Source organism: Magnolia sinica, chromosome 10, assembly GCF_029962835.1.
Source record: "Magnolia sinica isolate HGM2019 chromosome 10, MsV1, whole genome shotgun sequence".
NCBI lineage: Eukaryota > Viridiplantae > Streptophyta > Magnoliopsida > Magnoliales > Magnoliaceae > Magnolia > Magnolia sinica.
In genome coordinates this window covers 70,862,272-70,889,821 of record NC_080582.1, presented here as the reverse complement: position 1 = coordinate 70,889,821, position 27,550 = coordinate 70,862,272, and the positions used below count along the sequence as shown (strand labels likewise).

The window sequence follows — 27,550 nt, the reverse complement described above, 5'->3', positions numbered from 1 at the left end:
CTATGGACACAAACAACATGTCACTTCCACTCGTACTTTCATCAAATGTGGCAGTATTGGCCTCCCTGGAAGAAGCCTCTGAGTTCTCTTTTATTACCTTAGGACTTTTACAATCCTTCTTCACGCCCCCAGACATCCCACATTTTCAGCACTTCAACTTCCTCTTGCCCTTGCTCTTAGATTTGGATCTCGATCGAGAAGATCTACTGTCCCGCTCAGAATTTTGCCCCATCGTAACCAATACATCAGTAGAGGCACCCATGTCACCGTTTTTCTTTCTCATCACATTTCCTTAAAGGGCTGAGATAATGGTATCGACATTAAGGGTCTATCTACCGGTGCAAAACGAGTCCTTAAATGACTCATATAAAGCCGAAAGAGAATTCAACAGGATACATGTCTGATCTTCATCCTTTATCATTTCCTCCACATCTAACAATTTGTAAATCATCTTGTTAAAGTTGCTAATATGAGCTTCAGCATGATCTCCCTCTGTCATCTTTAGATTGAACAACTGAAGCTTTTAGTATAGGTGATTTTCAAGTGATTTCTTCGCATGGATGTCTTCTAATTTCGTCCATAAACTTGCTGCAATTTTCTCTCTCATGACGTCGTAGAGAACTTCATCCTTTGAACGCAATTGTATGGAGGCCGATCATCTTGACCTTCCATAATTGAAAGTTAATTTTTATTCATTTTCTTCCATTCATCATTTGTCATAGAATCTGGCCACTTTTCAAGGATGGCATCGTCCAATCCTTACTGAACTAGGAGGTTGATCATCTTGACCTTCCATAATTGAAAGTTATTTTTTCCAGAGTATTTCTTAACATCGAACTTAGTATTAACGGTCATTGATATCCTACTTTCAGATTCAATCTGTGCCCCAACGTATTGCTCTTATACCACTTATTGGGGGACCGCAGAAGCACATAGAGATGAATAAAGTAGAGTATTTCAATCGCAACAATCAAGTCCAATCACAAAGACTCGAATTTAACCTGGAAAAAAAAAAAAAAACTTTCGTAAAAAAACCTCGGCATAAAGCGACAGATATTACTATGAAAGCAGAAATTACAGGAGATAGAGAGAATACCCGATTTGAACAAGACTTGAATCAACCCAAGCTACACCCTTGAAACCCTAGGAATGAATTTGAAAGCCTTTGATAGACCCTAATCCCGATTACACCCATATTTATATCATCTAGGAGAATCACAATTGGAAATGGAAATAAATCCCGAAAATATGCAACTCTACGTAACTCTGCGCGATAGTTCGATGGCACCTTCGATGGGACTTCGATCGAACCCCTTGATGTCATCGAATATAACACAAAAGCGTTCCAGCAACAAAACATGAAAATTTAGATTTTCTCGATGGCACTTTGATGGTTCTTGGATGTCATCAAACTAACTTCGATGAACTTCACCCAATGGCATCGAGTAGGACACCCAAAGATTCCAGCAATCAACATGTGAAATTTCAGATTTTCTCAATGGCATGGAACAACTGTTCGATGGAATCAAACAGAGCTCGATGGCATCTACTGGACTGTCAATGGCATCCCTTGTTGCTGAAAATATTTGAGACATCAATAACATATATTCAATCTGAAGTGGGTTATACACAATTTAAGTTCCTACAACCAACGTCTGCAATTCCTTTTTGCCTAATTTAATACACTGCCCAGAGCGCCAGATCCCAGTTGGAGTTTTAGGGGTTGTTTGGGGTGAGAAATATGGGACAGGGATTTGGTCGAACCCATGGATTTAAATCTCATGTTGTGGATTTGCCAAATTCAAGATTTTTCTGAATCAAGGTTTTGGAACCCATGGATTTCATCTCTTTGTTTTTTTTTTTTTCCCTTCGTTGTGGATTTACTAAATCATGGATTTTCAGAATCCACGCCTCCACTAATTCATGGACTTGCCACAAATCCAGATAGGATTTTTGAAAAAAAAAAAAAAAACGAGTGACTTCGCAAATTCTCAAATGAGAGAATTTTTAAAAACAAAAAGGCACTGTAGTTTGGTTCCAAATGGTAGACTCTGGATTTTGCAAATCCATAAATTTAACAAGAATTTTATTTTTGTTTTTATTTTTATTTTTATTCTTGTCAGATATTAGGTAGGCAGAACCACATGGATGACGAGATTACATGCAACTGGTTGAGAAGGCCAAAGAGCAACGCTATGATGTCAGCAAACTTCACAGGACAAGTCACTCCAACCCTCCACCTGAAGATGATGATCAGACCCCAAAGGACACCAAAGGCATCTGATGGATCAAATCCATTCTAGACAAGTAAAAATAAATAAATAATAAACAACCGGATTCACTGAAGCTGTGTGCGTGTGTATAATTAAAAATAGAGGGTGGATTTTTCTTTTTTTCTTTTTCGTAATTTAAAATTTTATTAATGGTTAGCTTCTCTAATTTCTATACTATTTTCAACTTTGAACATATCTCAACAAACCTCCACATGCGAACTTTTGTCAGTACACACAAGCCCCACGGTTAGCCACACCCCCACTCGAGAATCAACACCAAGACCTCAGTATTGAAACGAGGTTATCTTCACTCAGTCTGTCGCTTAAGCTATAGATTAACACTATATGCCAACAGCAACATTTAGCCAGCATGCATTAAAAAATGGACTGTCATAGCCGTACTATGTATAGTTATACGCTTATACGTCGGAGAATCTCATACATTTTAGGAATCCATTTATTTTGCTGTGACGGGTGCATCATGACACATCAGATGGGAGGTAAATAAGTGCATTGGATGGCATATACAGAAGATGGACCCTTTGAAGAATTTTAATAGTGAGATTTTCCTTCTCAACTGTCTTCCCATTGTTTAGGCCACCTGAGTTTTTTTATAGGCCTGATACCTGGGCCTAATATAGGGTGGTGCACCTGATGGATAAGGTGGATCTAATTCACATGAAGTCCTCCATCCACGTCAGCTACCGGCACATGTTAGCCAACGGGATTTGGATGACTTCAATGGTGTGTTGACGTATGGCAAAGTTTTGTTATCCCCACCATAATATATTTTGACTAATGCTCACTTGGAATTGGTTCTCACATTTATGTAGGCATAAAATGTGGACAGCTCACTAGATGAGCCACCTCATGAAACTTCTCAGGCTAACCTTTTAGCCTTGTCCAAAATTTTGGTGTGCCACAAATTAGGACATGGAGGTTTTCACTTTACTATGGCTAATGCATTTTTTAATTACACAAAAAAGTTAGCCTTGGGTTTTATGAGGTAACTGTTGGGAAAAACGGCAGAATTACACAGAGATGAATATAGGATTGTAATCCAAAAGCACCAAGAAAACATAGAGAATGCAAAGATTTAACGTAGAAAACTCTTTCGGGAAAAAACTACGGCACAAAGCAAAGAAATCCACTATGAAAGCAGAGATTACAAAGAGAAAGGACTTACCAGACTTCAACAATCCTCAAATCTCACCATTGATCCACCCTTTTGAAACCCTAGAACCCTTTTAGAAACCCTTGGAATAGTTTCTAAAGCCTTAGAATACCTCTCGGTCCTGTATACATCCCTTTATATAGGTTTAGAAAGAAACCTAAACAAAATTGGAAGGAAAAATCATAAAATCTGCGTTTCCGCAGAAATTCTGTGCAAAACCTTCAATGACATCAAGCAACCTTTGATGTCATCGAAGAATGACAAAATATGTCCAACGACTAGAGGAAAAAATACAATAAATACCCGATGGCATCGAGCTGGCTTCGATGACATCGAAGCCTGCTTGATGTTATCGAGCCCAGTTTGGCAGATTAAAGACATCTGTCAATAACAATCTCCACCATGTTTACAATCTTCAGACATGTAGCTTCTTAACCTCTTCTCTTATCACTGTCTCGCATCATAGCTTCTTCAATGCTTCTGGTGCACACTCTGTCCTCCTTTATGCCATCACCAAGCCCAGAGAAGTTGCACAAAATTTGAACTTCTCTATAGGAACGACCTTGGTGAGCATGTCTGTCGGATTCATGCTGGTGTAAATCTTATCCAGAATTATGCCTCATTCTTCAAGCACATGTCGGATAAAATGGTGATGAACATTAATGTATTTAGTACGTGAGTGATAAACAGAATTTTTAGCCAAATTGGTAGCGCTTTCATTATCACAATTAACTGGCATGACCTCCTACTGAAGTCCCAACTAATTTATCAAACATCTTAACCAAACACCTTCCTTAAATGCTTTCGTCACTGTCATATACTCTACTTCTGTTGTGCAAAGAGCTATCACAGATTGAAGTTTCAACATCCAACTAATTACTTTACCCGCTAGTACTAACGAGTAACTTGAAGTCAACTTTCTGGAATCCATACTATCTGCGTAGTCTGAATCCACATACCCTACCAACTTTGCCCCTATCTTCTCAAAAGTTAAGACGTAGTCTTTCGTACCTCGAATGTATCGAAGTAGCCATTTCACCACTTTTCAATGTTGCTTGCCGGGGTTTGACATGTATCTACTCACAACACCAACTGCCTGTGAAATATCCAATCTCATACAAACCATGCCATACATTAAACTGCCAACCACATTTGAATAAGGCACATGAGACAAAACCTACTTTTCCTTATTTGATTTAGGACATTATTTTGAGGAAAGCTTGAAATGAGCCGCGTGGGGAACGCTCACTGGCTTTGCTTGGTCCATCCCATACTTAATCAACACCTTTTCAAGGTATTCTGCCTGTGATAACTAAAGCCTACTCCTCTTCATGTCTCTATGAATATCTATGCCGAGAACCCTCTTTGCAGCCCCTAAATCTTTCATCTCGAATGTCCCTGATAAGTCTTTAGTATGTTGATTTCAGACATATTTTGATAGGCGATCAACATATCATCAATATACAATACTAGGATGATGAATTTTTCATCACTTAGTATCTTGCAATAGACACAATGATCATATTCGCTTCGAATAAATTTCTAACTCAATATAAAAGAATCGATTTTTTTATACCACCGCCTAGGTGACTATTTCAAGCCGTACAACGACCTCGTTAACCTATAAACTTTTTTATGCTCCTTTAACTTCGTAGACCTCTAGTTACTTCATGAAGATCTACTCTTCTAACTCCTCGTATAGGAAAGCAATCTTGACATCCATCTGTTCCAACTCGAGATCGTATCGGGCAACCAGCGCCAATATGAATCTGATAAACACTTGCTTAACTACTGACACGAGTATATTTATAAAGTCGATTCCTTCTCTCTGAGCATACTCCTTCGCTACCAACCTTCCTTTGTATCTATCATGTTTCCTTTTAAATAACCACTTGCATTTGATCGCTTTTCGGCCCACTAGAACCAGCTCCCATGTATGTTTTTGTGCAACAAGTTCATTTCATTATTTATAGTCGCCTTCTAGTTTTCTGCATCAGGCTCATCAAGAGCTTCCTGAATAGTTGACGGGTCTCCCTCATCTGTAATGAGGGCATATGTAATATTAGAGTCGTCCATGTATCTTAATGGTAACCTGCGATCACATGATGGGTTCCTTCTCATAGGTAGTTGTTCCACCTGATCCTATGCCTCTGTCTGCGCATCTGTCTTTGCCTGAGTATCATCTGTGTCAATCTGGACATTTATGATCAACCTTTCTGGTTCCTCTTGCTCCTCTTTATCATTCTTGCGAAATAAGGAGCTTTCATTGAATCTAACGTCAAGGCTAGTTATGACCTTGCGTGTGACTTTGTCAAACAACCTGTAACCTTTCACACCAACACCATAGCCAATAAAAATATATTTTTTGGCTCTATAGTTTAGTTTATCTCTCTCAACTGATGGTATATGTGAGTAAGCCACACAACTAAATATGCGCAAATCTAAGTAGTCCAGACCACTTCATACTTTCTCTGAGATTTTAGATTCAATTGCAGTAGACGAGGATCAGTTCACCAAGTAGCAAGCCATGTCAATGGCCTTAGTCCATAAGTCCTTGTCCAATGCAGTATTACTTAACATGCATCGAGCCCTCTCCAAGAGAGTTTGATTCATCTGTTCAGTCACACCGTTTTGTTCGGGCGTGTGATGTACTATGTTATGCCTAATGATCCCTTCATCCTTACAATATTCATTAAATTTAGTGGAAGTAAATTCTCCACCATTATTAGTCCTTAAAATCTTTATTTTTTGCTCTAACTGTTTTTCCACCATTGTCTTTCATTGTTTGAATATGGTAAAAACTTCAGATTTACGTTTCATGAAGTAAACTAAAAATTTTCTAGAGTAGTCGTCAATTAATAAAACAAACCATGACGACCCCCAATGGAAACCTTTGGCAATGACCCCCATACGTCAGAGTGCATATAATCAAGCAATCCCTTACAAACATATTTTCCAGTTTTAAAAGAAAATCTAGATTGTTTACCATATATGCAATGCTTGCATATATTTAAATTAGAATTCTTAAAAGCTGAAATCAAACAATGATCAGATAATACCTTCATACCCCGCTCACTCATATGACCTAGACGAGCATACCACATACGTACAGATGTGGAATTTGCAACAGTTGTTGTCGCTCCACCTGCTGAAGTGTTCCCGATCAACCTATAAAGGTTTCCGTGCCTTTGCACTCTTATAACCATGAGTGCCCCTTTTGAAACTTTAAGGACACCATCAATATCAGTGAACTTGCACCCTATAGCCTCGAGTGCACCTAGAAAAATCAGACTTTTCTTCATACCAAGAATGTACCTGACATCAGTCAAGGTACACTCCATCCCGTCAAACATCTTGATGCTCACCGTACTAATAGCCACAACATTACAGGCATTGTCATTGCCTATAAAGACCTGTCCACCATCGCATTCTCTGTAACTGGCAAACCAATTCTGATAAGGAGTTATGTGATATGACGCTCGTGTGTAAAGGATCCACTCATCTCTATGATTGTCGTGCAAGTGTCTAATCATGGACACAGACAGAACATCACCTCCACTTGTCTCTTCATCAAATGTGACAACATTGGCCTCCCTGGAAGAAGCCTCTGAGTTTTGTTTCTTCGTTTTAGGATTTGTACAATCCTTCTTTATATGTTCAGTCATCTCATAGTTCCAGCACTTTAATTTGCCTTTACCTTTCCCCTTTGATTTGGATCTAGGTCTTAAAGATCATGTACCTCGCTCAGTATTTCTTCCCCTTGTAAACAGTGCATCAGAAGATGGCCCTACACCAACGTTTATCTTTCTCATGGCCTTACCTTGAAGGGCTGAGGTAACGGTGTCCACACTTAGGGTTTTATTTGTTGTGCACAATGAGTCCTCGAATGATTCATACGATGCCAGAAGTGAATTAACAACATACATGCATGCCTAATCTTCATCTTTGACCACTTTCTCCATATCCAGCAATTTGCAAATTAATTTATTAAAGTAACTGATGTGGGCCTCCACATCTCCACCCTCTGCCATCTTGAAGGTGTACAACTATAGCTTTAAGTGTAGGCAATTTTCAGTGAATTTATTTGCATAAATATCCTCTAACTTCACCCATAAACCAGCTGCATTTTTCTCCCTCAAAACATTATGAAGAAGCTCATCTGTGAGACACAAACAAATTGAGGATAAGGCTTTTTTATCAAGAGTATTCCATTTATCATCGGTCATAATCAACTTATGCTCCTCAAGAGGACCATCTTCACCTTACTTGGTTAAGGAACTGATCATCTTGATCTTCTATAACCCATAGTTATTTTTACCTGAGTACTTCTCAATACCATACCTAGCGCTTCCCATTATTGCTAATCCTGCAGATTCATGCCTGTGCCTCAATGATTGCTCTCATACTACTTGTTGGGAAAAACGGCGGAATTACACAGAGATGAATCTAGGATTGCAATCCAAAAGCACCAAACAAATACAAAGAGAACGTAGAGATTTAACGTGGAAAACCCTTTCGGGGAAAAACCATGGCACAAAGCGAAGAAATCCACTATGAAAGCAGAGATTACAAAGAGAAATGACTTACCTAATTTAAGCAATCCTCAAATCTCACCCTTGCTCACCCTTTTGAAACCCCAAAACCCTTTTAGAAACCCTTGAAATAGTTTCTAAAGCCTTAGAATACCTCCCAGTCCCGTATACATCCCTTTATATAGGTTTAGAAAGAAACCTAAACAAAATCGGAAGGAAAAATCACAAAATCTGCGTTTTCGAAGAAATTCTGTGCAAAACCTTCGATGACATCGAGCAACCTTCGATGTCATTGAAGAATGACAAAATTTGTCCAGCGATTAGAGGTGAAAATACAATAAATACCCAATGGCATCGAGCTGGCTTTGATGTCATCAAACTGGCTTCAATGACATCGAAGCCTGCTCGATGTCATCTACCACTTGTTTAGGAAAATGGCAGAATCACACAGAGATGAATCTAGGATTGCAATCCAAAAGAACCCAGCAAATACAAAGAGAACGCAGAGATTTAACATGGAAAACCCTTTCGGGAAAAAACCACGGCACAAAGCGAAAAAATCCACTATGAAAGCAAAGTTTACAAAGAAAAAGGACTTACCAGACTTGAGCAATCCTCAAATCTCACCCTTACTCCACTAATGTAGAGAGGATCGTAGACACTTTCATGTCTAAGATGGATCAGAGAAGGCCCGATCAGAGACAAATCATCAAGACCGTCAGAACCATAAAATAGGCATATCTCGCAAACCGGAATGAGTTACTCGACATACCATATATGATTTTGGGGTAGAACGAGCTAATTTAGCCAACCAACCTGGCTATGCCAGGTTTTCCATGCCAAAATTTGCGAGATTCCATCCTATTGACAGTGAAATTCCATGTTTAGTTTCGTTTTTACTATAAATAGCAAGTTTTAGTTTGATTATAACTCTTCATTCGTTGGGTTTTAGGAGTTGTGTCCAACATGAAAAGTACTTAGAATAATTAGGAGAATAACGTAGTTAAGCCACATATGAAACTTACTATAAAAAGTAAATTTACTATTTATAGTAAGTTGCGAATTTATAGGAGTTTTAATTTTAGTTTGCTTCTGATTTCTTTCTTATTGCTTGGTACCCCTATTTAAAGGGTTGTGAACTCATTTTTATTCATCAATTAATCAATTTCGAATTTATTAGAATTTATTTCTATTTTCTGCTTTCTCTCCTCGTGGATTCGAGAAGTCTCTGTGAGGAGTCCAGAGAAGCTCCGTGGATTCGGAGTAGTTATCCTCATCACGTTCATCCCTGCGTCAATTAGTATCAAAGCGAGGATTCCCCTCGGGCCGATGGTAAACAACAAAGGTATGAACCAAAATCCTATGGACGGTGATCCAGGGATTCGTTATCTTTTGGAAAGAATGGAAGCTTTCCATCGGGAGAGTCAGTTGACTATGCAAGGGCTGCAGGCAACCTTCAACCGTATTGCGGATGCGCTAATTCCACCCCGAGCTCAAAGTGATGCTCAACCGCCCGTGGGCGCTGTACGACACAACCCCAATTTCTGCAAAGCACCATCAAATGATAGTAAATCACAAGCCACCACTTCGATCATAAGGAAGCCGTTATACATGCCAAAGGTAGAAATAGAATTACAGCGAGATAACATCTTTCAAACAAGGTGCATTGCATACAAAAAAGTCTGCAATGTGATCATCGATGTCAGGAGTGATGAGAATTTCGTGTCGAAAATAATGGTAGAAAAGTTACAACTGAAAACAGAAAGACACCCATCTCCATACACGATTGGATGGATCAAGGAGGTCAACAAAATAGAGGTAACTGAACAATGTCGTATATCCTTTTCCATTGGTAAATATTATAAGGATGAAGTAATGTGTGACGTGGTCGATATGGAAGCTTGCCACATGTTACTTGGTCAACCCTGGCAAAATAATATTAATGCTACACATAGGGATCGGGATAACCTATTTATCTTTATTAAAGATGATAAAAAATATTATCCTCGCTCCTATGGGAAGGGAGAACCAACCCAAGACTTCTAAAGTGGAGGGACAATCTCTCACAACTGAACAGACTTTTGTTAGACAATCTGAGGAAATAAGAGATATATATCCATTAGTTGAAAAGAAAAAATATGTTAAGCCTGTGAATATCCTAGAAGATTTGAAACCAGTGTTGCAGGAGTTTAAGACGAATGTGCTCGATGAACTCCCTAATAAATTGTCTCCCATACGAGATATACAAAACCACATTGATCTTGTCACAGGGATAAGTCTGCCTAATTACCCACATGATCAAAAGGAATGTGAAATCTTTAAGGCAGAAGTGAAGGAACTGATTCATACTAGCCAAGTCAAGGAGAGCATGAGTACATGTATTGTGTCAACTCAAGAGTCTAATGTCATGTACAAGGAAATGGCTAATAAACATCGGCATCAAAAGTTATCTCAGAATCATGAACCAAGTCTCTTAAGTAACTCGAGGACGAGTTTTTTCCAAGCAAAGGGGTCTGATGTAGGACGTATCATAGATACATTCCTAGCATGGTTGGACCAAAGGAAGGTGGACTATAAATTGATCGTAACTTTTGATCCAGGTATCTTTACTACACACCAGACCGAGTATTATGAACCGAAGCAACACGAGAACTCGGGGACGAGTTCTTTTGAAGTGGAGGAGATTGATGTAGAGAGGGTCGTAGACACTTTCATGTCTAAGATGGATCAGAGAAGGCCCGATCAGAGACAGAAATCATCAAGACCGTCAGAACCAAAAAATAGGCATATCTCGCAAATCGGAATGAGTTACTTGACGTACCATATATGATTTTGGGGTAGAACGAGCTAATTTAGCCAACCAACCTGGCTATGCCAGGTTTCCCATGCCGAAATTTGTGAGATTCCATCCTATTGACGGTGAAATTCCATGTTTAGTTCCGTTTTTACTATAAATAGTAAGTTTTAGTTTGATTATAACTCTTCATTCGTTGGGTTTTAGGAGTTGTGTCCAACATGAAAAGTGCTTAGAATAATTAGGAGAATAACGTGGTTAAGCCACATATGAAACTTACTATAAAAAGTAAATTTACTATTTATAATAAGTGGCGAATTTATAGGAGTTTTAATTTTAGTTTGCTTCTGATTTCTTTCTTTTTGCTTGGTACCCCTATTTAAAGGGTTGTGAACTCATTTTTATTCATCAATTAATCAATTTCGAATTTATTAGAATTTATTTCTATTTTCTGCTTTCTTTCCTCGTGGATTCGAGAAGTCTCTGTGAGGAGTCCAGAGAAGCTCCGTGGATTCGGAGTAGTTATCCTCATCACGTTCATCAAAGCAATGGTCTTCGTCTACGGCCTCATTTTCAGTGCCCCCTTCGTTTATAGTCAAGTGTGTTGCGGGACGTTGAGGACAAGTGTTTGATAAGTGGCCTGGTTAGCCACAGCGGTAATAATTGTTCGACCTTGGCCGAGCATAAGGATTTGGAATCCTACTCGGACCCACTGTTGTGGGTGCTACATATTGAGGTCTGGATGAGCCGCTCCCCGTATCACGGTTTGCGGTTGTAGGAAGTTGAGGTACTGGGTCTTTTCCTCTTGGCAGCACTGGATCCTGCGTGGGACCCATCATGGGGGGTCGAGTTGAAGGATATAGACGAGTAGGAGCTCTTGCAAGTTGTGTTTCTGCCCTACCCGCCAATTGAATTGCTTCATCCACAGTCCCGACTGGATACATCTGAACTCGGTCCTTAATTGCCGGTCGCAACCCACCTATAAATCGTGCCACCTTCTGTGACTCAGATTCAGACAGATCGTTTCGTGTAGCCAGCCGTTGGAATTCTTCAGTGTAATCTGTGACTATTCGATTTCCTTGTCTGTAATTTTGATATTGCTAGAATAATATCTGCTCATAATCACTGGAGAGAAATCGAGATCGAAGAAGACGTCTCATCCGTGGCCATAATGAGATGGGCGCCTTGTTCTGACGGGCTCGTGAGAGTTGTAATTGTTCCCACCATGCAAAAGTACCAGATTTTAATTTAAACGCTACCAATTTTACCCTTTTATGATATGGCACGTCCATGTAATCAAAATATCTCTCTACTTCGGCTAGCCAATCGAGGAAATCTTCTATACGTAATAAACCGTTAAAACTAGGAAGTTCAGCCTTACCTCGATAGTCTCTTTCAACACGATCTAGATGATCACCTCCATGGATTGGTCGTCGAGCAAAACCCTCGATAGTCTCTTTCAGCACGGCCTCATCTACCACTTGTTGGGAAAAACACCAGAATTACACAGAGATGAATCTAGGATTGCAATCTAAAAGCACTAAGCAAACACAAAGAGAACGTAGAGATTTAACATGAAAAACCCTTTTTAAAAAAAACCACGGCACAAAGTGAAGAAATCCATAATGAATATAGAGATTATAAAGAGAAATGACTTACCAGACTTGAGCAATCCTCAAATCTCACCCTTACTCCACCCTTTTGAAACCCTAGAACCCTTTTAGAAACCCTTGAAATAGTTTCTAAAGTCTTAGAATACCTCCCAGTCCCGTACACATCCTTTTATATAGGTTTAAAAAGAAACCTAAACAAAATCAGAAGGAAAAATCTCAAAATCTACGTTTTCAAAGAAATTCTGTGCAAAACCTTCAATGACATCGAACAACCTTTGATGTCATCGAAAAATGACAAAATATGTCTAGCAACCAGAGGTGAAAATACAATAAATACCAAATGGCATCAAATTGTCTTCGATGACAACGAAGCCTGCTCAATGTCATCGAGCCCAGTCTAGCAGATTAAAGACATCTGTCAATAACAATAACTCATTTAGTGGATCATCTGGATTTTATATGCTCATACCACGTGTTAAAAGTTTTCGTGAATTGGTTCCCATGAGAGCATTTATGGATGTATGTTTTATATCTATACTGTGACCCTAAAAATAAGGCAGGTCCCAAGCTCAAGTGTGCCACACCATAGAAAGCAGTGGTAACAAGACTCCAATTTTTGAAACCTTCTTAAGGGTCACTCTAATGTTTATTTGCCATCCAACCTAAAAACACAAATATTAGCTTGATCCAAACCTATGGTCCCAAGAAGTTTTCAATTGTAGGTGTTCAATACCCACTGCTTTCTGTGGTGTCATCTACTTGAGCTTTCAATCTGCATTATTGTTGGGTTCATGCCCTAAAATAATCTCACAAAATGGATGAACGGTGTGGATATAACACATACATATTGGAGGAGCCCACAGAACTTAGCTACGTCCACACCACGCAATCTGCATCCCCACCGGATTATGGTGAAGAATAATTTTGTGTTATGCACGAGCTACTCATGACATGACATGCTGAAGCCTGGCCAAATTGGTTGGGACTAAAATGACTTGAACCCAAGCCTTGCTTGAAAATTGATTGAACTACATACAACAAGCCATAGACCGGCCCATGGGCCAAGCTAATAGTTCCAAATCCATTCAAAGTTGGTCGGGCTGCTGGCAAGGCCACTTGGCCCATTGCCACTCTTAGTCAAAGAATTAATATCTCATTTTTCAAATGCCCAACAAGAAAGGTGCCCGCATGACCCAACTCACTGATAATTGGCCATATGAATACTTAGTTTTTGTGAGGTCCATCCTAGCTTACGGTTGGGATTTTCCCTTATTGTTTCGGCCCATTTGCCATCATACTTGGAAGTCTTTCCACCCCACTAGCCACCTCACTAGGGTGCTACCACCCATCCATTGTAAACATGTCATACATGCATGCCAATTTGGACCCCTTAAAATTGTTGGCTAACTTGCATGAAGCTTGACTCATGTTATGCGGGATGCCTTGGATTATACCAATCTGCCAAGAAGAGAAGTTGTATCTCACTTTAACCCCAAACGATGTCCTGTTCAATCCAACCGAATTAGGGGTGAATTTTCAATTTGCATGTTATGAAGATTTACACATTTTCAATTCAAACGAAATGTGTGAGTTAGTTTGGTTCAGTCAACCAAAGGTTCCATTCAGTCCAACTAATTAAACCAGTTTAATAGATTAGCACAAATTAATTAGGGTATTTAAGTCCAATTTCGATTACAGCTTGGTTAATACGAGTGTTTTCTATCTAAGGACAGGGGTTTGCGAGGTTAGAGGGTTCTAAAAACTTATAAAGGCTTAGAAATGATTTTTTTTTAAGGGATATTATATTCTAGTATCACAAGGGTTGAGCAAGGAATTGTTGGAGACTAAACCGAACAGATATCGGATGATGATTAAAGCGAACTCAATGAGAAAGCTATGAGTATCATCCACTTATGTCTATCGGATAAAGTCATGCACAACGTTCTACATAAGGATCTCTCCTGAAGATGTGGAAGAAACTAGAAAATCTATGCATGGCGAAGTCCTTCACTAATAAGTTGTTTGTGAAGAAACAAAATTCTGAGCTACAGATGAAGGAAGGATCCGATCTCATGTAGCACATGAACTAATTTATGAAGGTACGTAGTGAGTTGTTAAGGCTCAGAGTAACAATAGAGGATGAAGATAAAGCAGTGCTACTACTTGCATTACTTCCTACATTAATTATACAACCATCTCGTAACACTCCATTGTATGGGAAGAATATAATGAAGCTGGAAGAGCTCACCATGGCTCTAATTTCCAATGAGATGAGAAAGAAATCAAGCAATGAGGACTCTTAGATGGAAGGATTAGTTATAAAAAGGGATCAGGGACATGGAGATCCGTGTAGTGATCTCGGACTAACAGGAAGAAAAGTCTAAATTGAAATCAAAGGCTAAGGACAGATGCTTTTATTGTGGCATAAAAGGGGCATTTTAAGAAAGACTGTCAAAAATAAAAGGATGACCTAGAAAGCAAAGGTAAATGTAACATAGGTGAATCATCTAGCATAGCAGAAGAGAGCTCAGAAGAAGAAATCTTCTCGGTCTCTTCAAGTATGAGTCATTTCTCAAATACATGGATACTCGATTTAGGATGTTCGTATTAAATGTGTCTAATTAGGACTTGGTTCAATTCATACAAGTCCTATGATGGTGGAAGTATTCTGATGGAGAATAATGCAGCATGCAAGGCCATCGGAATAAGAAGTATTAAGGTAAGGATGTTTAATGGAGTCATACGAACTCTAAGTGATGTTAGCAGGTATTGAATCTGAAGAAAATTTTAATATCCTTGGGGGTTTTAAATATGAATGAGTGCACATGCACTACATCTGGCGATGTAATCAAGGTAACCAGAGATGTAAAGGTGTTAATGAAGGGACATAATATAGGAAATTTATACAAGTTGGTTGGAAGTATAGTTATAGGTGAGGCTGCTACCACCTCACACGTATAATAGATGACACTATTATGTGGCATATGCGGGTAGGGCATATGAGCGAGAAGGGCATGATGGAATTCCATAAACGAAAACTGTTAAACGAAGTTAAGGCGTGCAAGATAGATTTTTGTGAGCATTGCATATATGGGAAGTGGTGCGGGGTAAGGTTTAAGATCGCTACATATACTAGCAGCGGGGTGCTCGATTCTGATGTCTGGACGCCAGTGACAGTACCATCTAAGGAAAGAGCACGATACTTGGCGAGCTTCATAAATGATTGCTCAAGGAAAGTTTAGGTCTACTTCCTAAAGCATAAGTTTGAGGTTTTCGCCAAGTTAAAGGAATGGAATGCGGAATTAGAGAAACTAACTGGGAAACAGGTTAACCATCTCAGGCCAATAATGGTGTGGAGTACAAAGAGGCAGAATCTATAGAATTTTGTAAGGAACAAGGTATCACAAGCCACTTCTCAACTTCAAGGACCCTATAGCCGAACGGGGTGGTAGAGAGGATGAATAAAACTCTATTAGAATTGCATGTAGGGCTGCCTAAAAGCTTTTAGGCATAAGCGGTTAACATCGCATGATATATTGTAAATCGGCGGTCACCATCAACAACTCTAAACTCCAAGGTTACAGAGGAATTCTGGACATACAAGGATGTCGATTACTCGAGGATGATGATCTTCGAGTGTCCAATATACATCCATGTGCAGAGTGGACAAAGGACAAATTTGGATCCCAAATCTAACAAGTCCATCTTTATCGAATATGAAAAATATGTTAAGAGCTATAAGCTTTAGGATACAATTTCACAGAAGGTCGTTATCAGCAGAAATGTCATATTTGATGAGGCATCTATGTCGAAGGCCAGCAAGACATTGTAGGAAAGTCGAAAACACATGGTGATGTAGAGAAATTGTCAATGCAGGTGGAGCCAGTTGTGAAGGTTGTTGAAGGAGAAATTCAGCAAGATCAAGAAACTGACCAAAACAATCAGTAAGATACCCAGGAATGGGGAGAGACGAACTATTAGATTCCTAATTCAATATGGGTTTAAGGATATGGTTTCGTTCGCATTATTCATAGGGAGTGAATACACATCCACCTTTTAAGAGGAAAAATCTGAAAAGGATAGTGACAAGTGGATGTCGACCATGGCAGATAAGATGAAATCTCTACACAAGAATCAACATCAGAGGACTATAGGGTGCAAGTGGGTGTTCAGAGTTAATGATTGGAGATTCACAGAGACAGTGAGTCTGGGAAGTTGTGGCTGTCTGAGAGGGGATATGTGCAAAAGGTCCTAAAGAGGTTCCACATGTAAGGTGCTAAGCCAATTATCACGCCTCTAGCAGGTCATTTTAAGTTGTCAGACAGGTCATGGCCAAGTACAAAAAAGAAGATTTTAGATATATCATGGGTGCAATACACGAGTGCAGTAGAGGGTCTCATGTATGAAATGGTTTGCACTCGCCCAGATATCTCACAGACAGTTAATGTAGTTAACTGATATGCAATGAATCCAGGAAAAGGAGCATTGGAATGTTGTTAAGTAGATTCTAAGATATCTTAGTGGCACAGTCGACACTGGGATCATGTTCAGGGGACATGGAGATTCAGGTGGATTTGTAGGCTATGTGGATTCAAATTATGCAGGTATTTGGACAATAGGATATCCACTACAGAATATGTTTTCACATTAGTACGAAAATCGATATGTTGGAGATCTATGCTATAATTTATGATAACGTTGCTTACAACTAAAGTGAAATATATAGTTGTGACAGAGGTGTCAAAGGAAGCATTATAGTTAAATGGTCTGATAGGAGAACTCGGTTGAAACAGGAGGTGATTCAGTTATATTGCGATATTTAGAGTGATATCCATCTAGCGATGAATCAGGCGTATCACGTGAGAACCAATCACATCGGTGTGAGGTTCCACAAGATACGAGAATTAATTACTTCATGAAAGATTTTATTTCAGAAGATTCACACATACGAGAATTTCATAGACATGTTGACGAAGCCGGTGAACATAGAGAAGTTCAAGCATTCATTAGGCTTGATCAATATCTCCAACCATTAATGAGATTTGACACCCTTGCATAGGGGTGCGATGGAGCTGCGTTACAGGTGGAAAAAGCAGGGATACGCTTAAGGTGGAGGTTGCACGAGAGATCTTCAGGGTGACTTGATAGAATGCAAGCAAAGGTGGAGACTATTGTGCGAGATGCATTGTATTCAACCAATCTACTAGGCAGAGAAGCCTTGTCTCGGTTCGACCAGTGTCCTTTTTGGTCCAACCGAATTAGGGGTGGATTCTTAGTGTGCACGCTATGAATATTTACACATTTTTTATTTGATCGAAATGTGTGAGTCGGTTTGGTTTACTCCAACCAAAGGCTTCATTCGGTCCAACAGAACAGGTTATGGAGATTAGGGCAAATCAGGGTATATAAGTCTGGTTTTGATTAGGTGTTCGTTAATATGAGTGTTTTCTCTCTAAGGGTAAGTATTTTGTGAGGTGAGAGAGTTTAAGACACTTGTAAGGGCTTGCGAATGGATTTTCTCAAGGGACTAGGGTTTTCCTAGGTGTGCATCGTCAAAAGAAATCATGTTTCATTTCTAATCAAAGAAAGCGACTGATGTAAAGTCTAAGGCTTTCGATTATGGTGAAATTTTGTTGCTTTATGCCATGATTTTTCTCACGAGGGTTTTCCACATTAAATATCTTGTGTTTAGTGTGGTTTTTTTATTGGTTATTGTTTATTCGATTGTTCCATCTTTGTTAAACATGCTTCCACAAAGTGTACGGATTAACGGTCGTATTAGATCCGTATTTCTAATATCTAGGGTTGATATGGGTTTGTTATGGCTCAGAATTACATTGTAGTTATGTGAGATAAGAGCCGGAATTCCAACAACGTAAGGATTTGGTTTGCTACTACATGAATAAGCCACAATGAAGAAGCAAAGCAATTAGATTGCCACTGTGGTGGCCATCCATTCAGTGGCCCAAACAAAGGTTGATCAACTCAGAAAATAAGCAATAGCCAGAATTAGAAGAGAAAAAACTCACAATCAGATGGATACAAATGTATGAACCCACAATAATCTGATGGATACTACTGAAATCACAATCTACAACTAGAGAGGATGTAAGTCATCATCGATGGATTCACCCGCCATAAAACACAGCAGTGTATGAAGATATTGGTAGATAAAAGTATAGATCTCATTCTAATGTCCAAATAACTCACACCACTATACATTACAGAATATGAAAACCATCAAAAGGAAATGAACTTTCAAGCCAGCAATCTCTACATCATGTTGTCTGGTCCTGTCGCCTCGCCTGTGCCCTAAGACTCTCTCCTACCAAAGCAACAGTCAACAAATCAAAACTGGGATTAAAATTTGATAATGGTGTAATATAATTTGCTTTTTCAAATCTAAACAAGTGGTTGAAGCATATTTACACTAAACCCATTGCATAAATAAATACCAAATTCAGTTGATGAAGCAAAATAGAAAAGAAAATTGAAAAAAGATTGATTCCATGAGTAATTAATGCAAAATAGATAGTTTGAGTTGCACTGCAATAATGTGTCTTGTGTTCTGTTTTACCTGATCCATGGGGAGCATGGGGAATTTCAGTTATAGATATTAAGTAACTCGGTTTGAGTAGGATTAGAGTAAAACATACATAAAACACATTTAGAGGTAGCTCTTTATTGTACTACAGAAAAAGGGAGAATTTATCTAAAACTAAGAAAGAAATCCTATCTATACAATTTATATTAATAAAATCTCATAACCAGATTCAATATATGCCGCGGATCACCTGCATATTGGACCATTCTGATTCATGGGTCAGGGCACATTCAAAATGGCCCCACCTGATGGATGGCTTGATCTTACACATGAGTACCAGATTGGATGTGTAGTGATGTTAGAGGGACTGAAATCTCTATGCATGTAGAATCAATCAATCTCCTCTGCAACTCCATCAAATAGTAATAACAGTTAGGTAAATTGCAATTCTGCATGATGGCATACCAAATGTTGTGTTGTATAAGTGATCAATTCTAAAGTGTTAGGACGTTGAGACTACTGGGTCGTTAATATGCAGAGATGGGGATAAATTACAGATCGTGTCATTAAAAATAACATGCCTGAGAAAAAGCAAACTATAAAAATAGAAGGACAAAACAATCTTATATGGTATCAAGTAAACCTTCGAAACATTAACAACATAACCATCCACAAAAATCAAGCAAAAAATACAGCAATTTGACGAATACTCGATAACATTCGGAATTAAATAAGCCATTCAAAATATATAAATCTGGAAAAAAAAAAATTGTTAAACTTCAATTACTCATGCAATTTAGTGTGGCACTTAGGTTTCAAATTAGCAGTTTCCAGTCTATATATGGAGTAAGAAAGCTTTTTCTTCATTGTGAAATGACACTATGAAGAGACCCGAAAGAAGTTCTATAGTGCACTCAGCTGTGCAATAAGTCCATTTGTAACCATGGATCAGATGGCTAACATGGTCTATTCCCTTGATTTTAGGCTATGGCTCATCTGTGTGATTGTCCAATGAGTCAATGGTCTAGATCACCGAAGACAAGTGTCCACATTGGGTATAAGTATTATGGCGTGCACTCCACGCATTCTACCAAAACATGCATCTTAGTAGCACTCTTCTTCTTATTACAAGGAAAAGAGGATTTCCTACATCATTAGGAAATGAAGAATCTGTTTTAGCTAAAGAAAATTGGTTTCCTGATGCATACTACTGTTTTCTGTTCCCGCCTGTGCATATAGCATGCCCTGTGCATGGAACAAATTAATGGCTCGATAAGCATGTTTTAGCCCTTGTTTATGTCCGTTTGGTTTATACATTGTGGCCCTCCTGATGAATCGACTGCTATACCCGACTGATTATTGAGCCACGTCGTTGACAGAGCAGGGCCAGGGCCAACCTTTTTTTTTTTTTTTTTTAAACATTTGCTATATTCATGTCCAAAAATTATACAAGTGGGATTCAGGCGAGCCCACAAACAGGGAATGCCTATCGTAAGCTATACATGAAGCAGAAAAGGAAAGATTGGGCCGACTTCTAACCAACACGGATGCAGCCCAAGCCAGTTCTATGAAGGAAAAGCAGGCCTCTAATCTTGGCTGGTAAGCCCTCCACCGACTGGAAGAAACGGTCGGACTGGCCCGCGCTTCCCATGCAAGCCAGCTCATCCACAGGAGAATTTGCCTATTTAAGGCAATGGAGAAAATGAATATCCCAAGGTTGAGTAATGGCCCTGATCCTCGCCATCCAGTACCACATGGTCCAGGGCAGGGAGGTGCCTTTCTATAAGGCATCAATAACGCAATTTTTTATTTTAATTTTTAATTTTTGGATTAGCTTGTTGGTATACACCCATGTCAGTACACACACTCCATGTTAGCCACCCCCGCTAGGGATCGATACCAAGACCTCAAGTGTTGAAACAAGGTATCTTCACTCAGTCTGCCAGTTGAGCTATGGATCTGGGTGTGCATCAATAATGCACTTGGAGTCACTGGCAACCACCACCTTGTTAAGACCCAATCTCGAACAGAAAATGAGGCCGTCGAGAATGGCCCGCAATTCTGCCCGCTTGTTAGAACCGAGGCCGTAAGTGTGAGAGAAGGCAAAAAGGTTGGATTTCTCGGCGAATTATATCATCTTCAACATCAACCTCTGGATTGCCCAGATTGTCCCGCTTCTGCCCCCTCCCAAAGCCTCGGTCTGATCCATCTCAGCCTCCCTTGCGGCCCTGGGCCTCCCACGCCGCCCCCACTCTCCTGCATCCTTCGTGTATCGTCAAATGGGCCAAGCCCCAGCCTGGTTGGTCCATGCCAAACGTGGATGGGTCGGCCCTGCAAAACCCAGGCCCATCGCGTGCGCGCGCACGCGGGGGGGGGGGGGGTGTGGGGATAGAGCAGGGCCAACCTGATGGCCAGCTTAGATCTTGCCGTCGTTTTCTATAGAGGCACATGTGATGGCATGTAAAGCAGTTGGATTGTGAAGGCTTGAGATTTTCAAATCTCAATACATCCTTAAGCATTCAAAGAAAGGATACTGCATGTTAAGAGCGGCGGAGTTCAATTGGTTTGCTCGTGCTAATGCTATTTTTATAGATGAATTGAAGTCCATGTGGCTGTATACTTAGATGATCAGAACCCTTTCCCAGATAAGCACAGTCTGAAAATAGCACTGGCAAGCCCATTCTTACTGTTTGAATGATGGCCCTCAAGCTGGAAGCCAAAATGGTCAAAAGTTCACGACTAACCCAAACAAAACCGGTAATCCTCTATCCCCGAGCCAACCTGATCCAAATACATGTGATTATTCCCAACCCCACCTAACCAGACTTGAATTTGCTCAACCGAAACCCAACCCGAATTCAAATTGGGTTGGTAAATTCCAACCCAAACCCAACCAAAGTACCTTGACAACCCAACCCAAATCAGGCTGGGCCCCACTTGCGCAAACTGAAAAAAAAAAAAAAAAAAAAAGATCAATTAATATAAGCAAAAGTTAGAATGTGTGTGATTATACTTTTACAGTGTCAATCAAGAGGAGGGAAATGAGATCAAATATTCAACTAGTTGTGCATGATTATTCGGATCGAAGGAAAAAGGTGTATGAATGAAAGGCAAGAAGGGAAGGTAATGATCTAGCTGATTATGTTCTACGTGTGTGACATTCAATCTAGTTGAATATTTTTTCCTAGTGTGTATTTGAAGTTCTTCTTCCTATCAAGATGGATACTAGAAAGGAATTAAAGAACAAGATTATGTCAAAAGGGAAAAAAAAAAAAAAAAAAGAAGAGGGAAGTAAACCAAAGAAGAAGAAAAACTCACCCGCCTTTGTTGAGATGATGAATTAATTTGCCCTTCCATGCGTTTTCCGTTGGTGGAAGAAACAAGCAACTAAACTCACCTGCCTTTGATATAGCCCCCATAGCAGCAACTTATTGTATTTCGATGGAGGGTATATGTTGAATCTTATACCAATCCTCACCGCAGTCTTCCCACATTCTGGCTTTGAATTCATAATCCATTTTCCGCACCTCCAATTTCTTGAGGGTAGTCACACATTGCAATCCTTCCGGAAGCATCTTTAAATGGGAGCATTCCAAAATCAGCAAATGTAAAAGCCTTGGCATCGCTCCTTCCTCCACTCTCCATTCTTCTAATTCATCTAACTTTTCAACATGTAAGTATTCGAGTTGAGGAAACCCCTGTGCAGAGCAAACCATTTTTTCTCCCTTGTATGAATCAAGAAGCAATCTGAGAATCCGAAGGTTGGGTAGTTTCTCCAATGTCTCCATCGGGTCTTCCATTAACCTGGAGCCTTCCAAGGTAAGCTTGGTGAGGTTAGGTGAGAATTCATACGATTCAGGTAGCTGCTTTAGCTTTCCCCTCAAAAACATCTTCTTCAAATGCAGGTGATGCGAAAAGGACAAAAACACTGGAATAGCATCCTCCCATTGCAAACTCAAAGACTGGAGGTGGTCCAATTTGGTAAGAGAGTTGGACAATCCCTTTCCATGCCCACTCCAGAGGATCTCACATATTTCTAATCTCTTAAGATTAGTTTGCTTCCCCAAGTAATCCTCTATCCAATCGCCAGCCCTCACACCTTTCAGAGTCTCGAGATTAGCTAAACAATCGAGTCCGAGTGATGGACGCCGCACTATTTTAGACCAGAGGCCTTCACTAATTATTATTATTCCTTTGGGAACATCCACATGCCTTAATTGTTTCATCTTCCAAATAAAACTGGGTATGTAGATTGAGCAAGAACTTTCTCTTACATACATTGTTTCTAAATTGTGAAGATTGATCATGGATGATGGGAGGCTTGTTGGGGTGGATCTCTTCACATTTAAGAAAAATTCAAAGAAGGTCATTAGTGGATCTACCATGACGCCAAGGTATCTCAAGTGGATTAGGGTACCTATTTCATTTGGAAGCTTTGGAATTTTTATATAAGATAGATCTAGAACCCTAAGCAAATTGAATCGTCTGTAAAGAAACTTCTCTTGCTCTTTTCTAAGCCAGCCACTGTTTTTGGTGATCCACAACACAGAACGAAGGTGCAGGTAGGAAGCATTTAAGAAAGTGAACTTGCTAGGTGCCTGATGAATAGCAAACCTGCGTCCTTTTGGTGGAGAGAGAGGATTAGTATGTTGATTTTGAACGTCGAGGAAATTATCTTCCTTGGCTTTTGAAATTGAGAGTTCGCGTAACAGATCATGGATGCGGCAGCTTTTAACTCCGCCAATGGAACTTCTTTTTGCTACTTGAATCAGACTTCTGTGGATCAGCTCCTCCAGGCAAACTTCTGCAGCTTCCTCCCTTGCTGGCTCGACAAATCCTTCTGCGGTCCACAGCCGAATCAATTTCTTAACACGGATCTCGTGGTCTTCTGGAAAAACACCGAAGTAGAGAAAGAATGGTTTCAGACTATAGGGTAGATCTTCATAGCTTAAAGCTAATATTCTTGTGATTGGAAATTCATCATCGATGAATTGTGAGCTAATTTTCCTGAGTACTTTCTCCCACTCGTTTGCATCTGTCGCTTTTCTTGATAGTAGCCCCCCTATGATAACAATAGCAAGGGGCAGACCACAGCATTTTTCCACAATCGCTTTTCCTATCTTCTCTAAATTTTGTGGGTAATGGATATCCTGTTGTAAGAATGCTATCTTACTAAGCAATTTCCATCCATCTTCTTCTCCTAAAAGCTGCAGCATGTGGGGAGAGCTCCGTGCATCTGCATATGACGCTACGTCTCTGTTGCGGGTGGTGAGTAGGACTCGACTTCCCCTATTTGTATTTGGAAAAGCATCCACTAAATAATCCCATGCTTTAGTCTTCCACATATCGTCCAACACCACAAGATATCTCCTCCCTTTCAAATGATCGAAAAGCTTCTGCTTCAATTGAACGTAGTCTGCTGTCTCAAGCTCTTCTTTATTAAGAGTCATAAAACATTTTATAATGCTTTGCAAAAGATCGTTGAGAACACATTCTTGAGATACAGAAACCCATGCAAAACAATCAAAATGTTTCTTAACAGCATCATTGTTATAAACTTTAATGGCAAGAGTAGTTTTGCCAATACCGCCCATTCCGACTACAGAAACCACACAACGTCGTGGAGTGCCCTTGATCAACCGTCCCACCAATGTCTTTACAACTTCTTCAAAACCGACAATTTCTGTCTCTTCAAATAGGGGAGAAGTTCGCCTTTGCCTTTGTAAACTTTCAGCCCTGGAACTGCTTCCTTCTTCAAGATCTTTAATGCCAAATGTCAGAGTACTCGCAGAGATCTCCCGGATTTTATTCTTTATCTGTTCGATCCCATTGCTGACCTCATCTCGAGCCGATAATTCAACATTGATGAACATGCGCCTTTTGAAGAAACCAACGTACCCACTTCTCCTTTGTTGTTCTATTCTGAGGATGGTATCGATGACGTCTTCTGCATCATAAGCGATGTCTCTCACATCCGCCACCCAATTCTTCACTCTCGCATCACTGCTTGGTTCTGCATCAGCATCTTTCAAGAAGCACTGCATTCGCCTCAATTCTCTCTCGACCCACTCGACCTGATCACGCACTCCATAGAGGGAAGCTGCCTCTTGAGCCAGGAAATTGCTGAGTTTTCCTAGGACAAAGGAAACATGAGCCTCAGCAGCCATCTTAGCCTATCTCACTTCTTCTCACAAGAAACTTCAATCACTTTTTTCAAAACTAACAGATGCAGAATGAGAGATGGTCAAACTCACAGATGCAGAATGAGAGATGGCCTTCTCTCAGACATCCTTTCTTTCACAATTATTCTTTCACTTGCTTTGGCCAATCAAAGCAGAATCCAATGCTATCTCATTTTGAAAGGAACGCATAACATAGCCTTGAGTACTCTTCTTTTCCCTTGCTTTTTTCGTTACCACGTTATTCCTTCCCTCCACCACCACTTTCAAAAAAGAATTAAGTTTTAGGATGCAATCCAAACCGTTCATCTGATGGTTGCCATTATGGATTGGGATTCAAGATTGGAAGATCGTGACCCCTTGAGCCTTCTTTGCTGAAATATGGACAGTTGTGAGGAATGGTCCCTTTTAAATGGAAGTTGAAGAGAAAAAAAAATGGATGAAGGGTTATAAGTACAATCTGTCAATAAGAGGGTAAAAAGAGTGTGGCTAGGACCCACAAGATTTGAAGAGTTCCAAGCCATCGCCATCTGAGTCAGGTCCCATAAGTCCAACGGTCTTGATCAACAATAGTGGGGCCCACAAGTACAAAACTAATGCATGAAGACAGTGAAATGAGCACAAGTGTCAATATGGCCCATCATATAATATCATCAATTGGGATAACCCTATGCTGGCCATAAAAATTATGTTGTCCATTCATCAACTGGACCACAATTTTTTGTAAAAAAATGTCCAGTGCTTCCCTCTTCACATAAACTTGTAGTCCATGAAAATCTTATCAGGACACATGAGAAAATCTTCTATGATGCATCCAATCTTTCTAAGTGGGTTACAATAATTCAATGATCCAAACCATTGATCTGATGAACCCACCTTTCTCATTTAACATTGATAGAGCCATGTTTTTTTGGTAGTTGCATTGATCACATTCTTTTTTGTATTTGGATGACCAGTGCTGAGAGGACTGAATTGATTCTAGCATATGCTCATCTTCACAGCAGAGTCAACCTTAGGACACTGATGGATATTTATACAAACTCCAAAAATGCAATAGCTGAGAGTCTGCTCCCGTGTACATAATGCATGTATTGGACTGCTTATTCATTCCTCTACATTTACCAACATAGCATACCAGTGCAAGTCCCAAAGTATTCATTAGGTAGACCCTGACCCGTAGATGACTTGACCCAGGAATTAAGACGGTTCTAAACAAGGTGGGGAAAAAGAGGAATCATTGGCCAGCGTCCTTTGAGCCATCAGTTAATTCATGGCTCACCTAATGGTCAGTCTAGATATGCTCCATCGCATTGGTTACTATTATATATTCTTGGTGCTTTTGTTTTGTTGCATGGACCATCCAATATGAGGCCATCATATCAATGATTTTGATCAATGATAATTGAATTCCACATGCAAATTGAAAACCAAACACAATCTTCCTGCTCATGGATCACGGATAGAAATGGGACTCATGTTGTTTTGGATGTTACACCCAAGATGAGGTCCATCATATCACTGATTTAGATCGTCCCACTAGTGCAAAATGAAAACCAAGGAACATGACCCAAACTCTCTATCCGTGGATTAGGGATAGCAATGGTCCAGGCTAGGGCTCGGCGCTAGTTAGACTAAAAAGGCTTTAAAATAGTCCAATGTAAAATTTTAAAAATATAAAATATAAAAAACAATAATAATAAATTGTGGTGTTCCCTACATCGGAATCAATCCCATCGGATAAATGTTTTTAAAATAAGAACACGACCCCAGATTCAAATGTGCTTTTAGACCACTGTGAACTTGTATGAGATCACGCGTAAGTATCTTCAAATTGTCCTTCTTCTTTTTTTCTTTTTTACTTTTATAACAATAACCCACTTGATGATTGGATTGGACCATTCATCATTGGCCCTAGCCTTGCTTGGCTGAGGAATTGAGCCTATATTTCAATCCTGGGCTAGGCTTTAAGGCTAAGTTTTGTGGCCCAAGCCCTTGGCCTTTCCATTGTCTCCCTAGCCATCGATTGTATCATACATACATTCATTGAGTCCATTTGGCTAGACTAACTACGGCCGTTCACGACTATTTAGAAAATGGTGGTTGCCCATCATTCTCACATATGGCATTCCGCTACAGATATCCAAATCATCTAAATTATTGAGGCGCACTTCCCTAAAATAACAGTGATCTAGCAATTTTAACATTATATTTGATGGCTATAACAGTGAGTGGTCCAAGTTCTGAGAAAAAATCTAATTGTTAATTAATATCATGTTCGAAGAGGAATTTTTGGAAAATTCTCTGTCATAGTCCATCAAGGGTATATTTACACATGAGAGGTGATTGAAGATGACGATGGTACATATTGCAAGTGGCACATTAGGGGGCACTCAATGATATAGGGGGCACTCAATGATAGGTTGTTGTACATGTCGCACATG

At 39.7% G+C, this 27,550-nt stretch overlaps 1 protein-coding gene across 1 annotated transcript; it reads right to left on the bottom strand.

Annotated features, from left to right (window-relative positions):
* Positions 1-21,378: 21,378 nt before the first annotated feature.
* Positions 21,379-25,196, bottom strand: LOC131216944 (disease resistance protein RPP8-like). Its single transcript, XM_058211591.1, has one exon. It carries the CDS (start codon positions 25,095-25,097, stop codon positions 22,359-22,361), a length of 2,739 nt encoding a protein of 912 aa, XP_058067574.1. The 5' UTR covers positions 25,098-25,196; the 3' UTR covers positions 21,379-22,358.
* Between the last annotated feature and the right edge of the window lie 2,354 nt (positions 25,197-27,550).

What these genes read in the sequence shown, in the direction of transcription:
- LOC131216944 (XM_058211591.1), bottom strand. Translation starts at nt 25,097, where the DNA reads ATGGCTGCTGAGGCTCATGTTTCCTTTGTCCTAGGAAAACTCAGCAAT.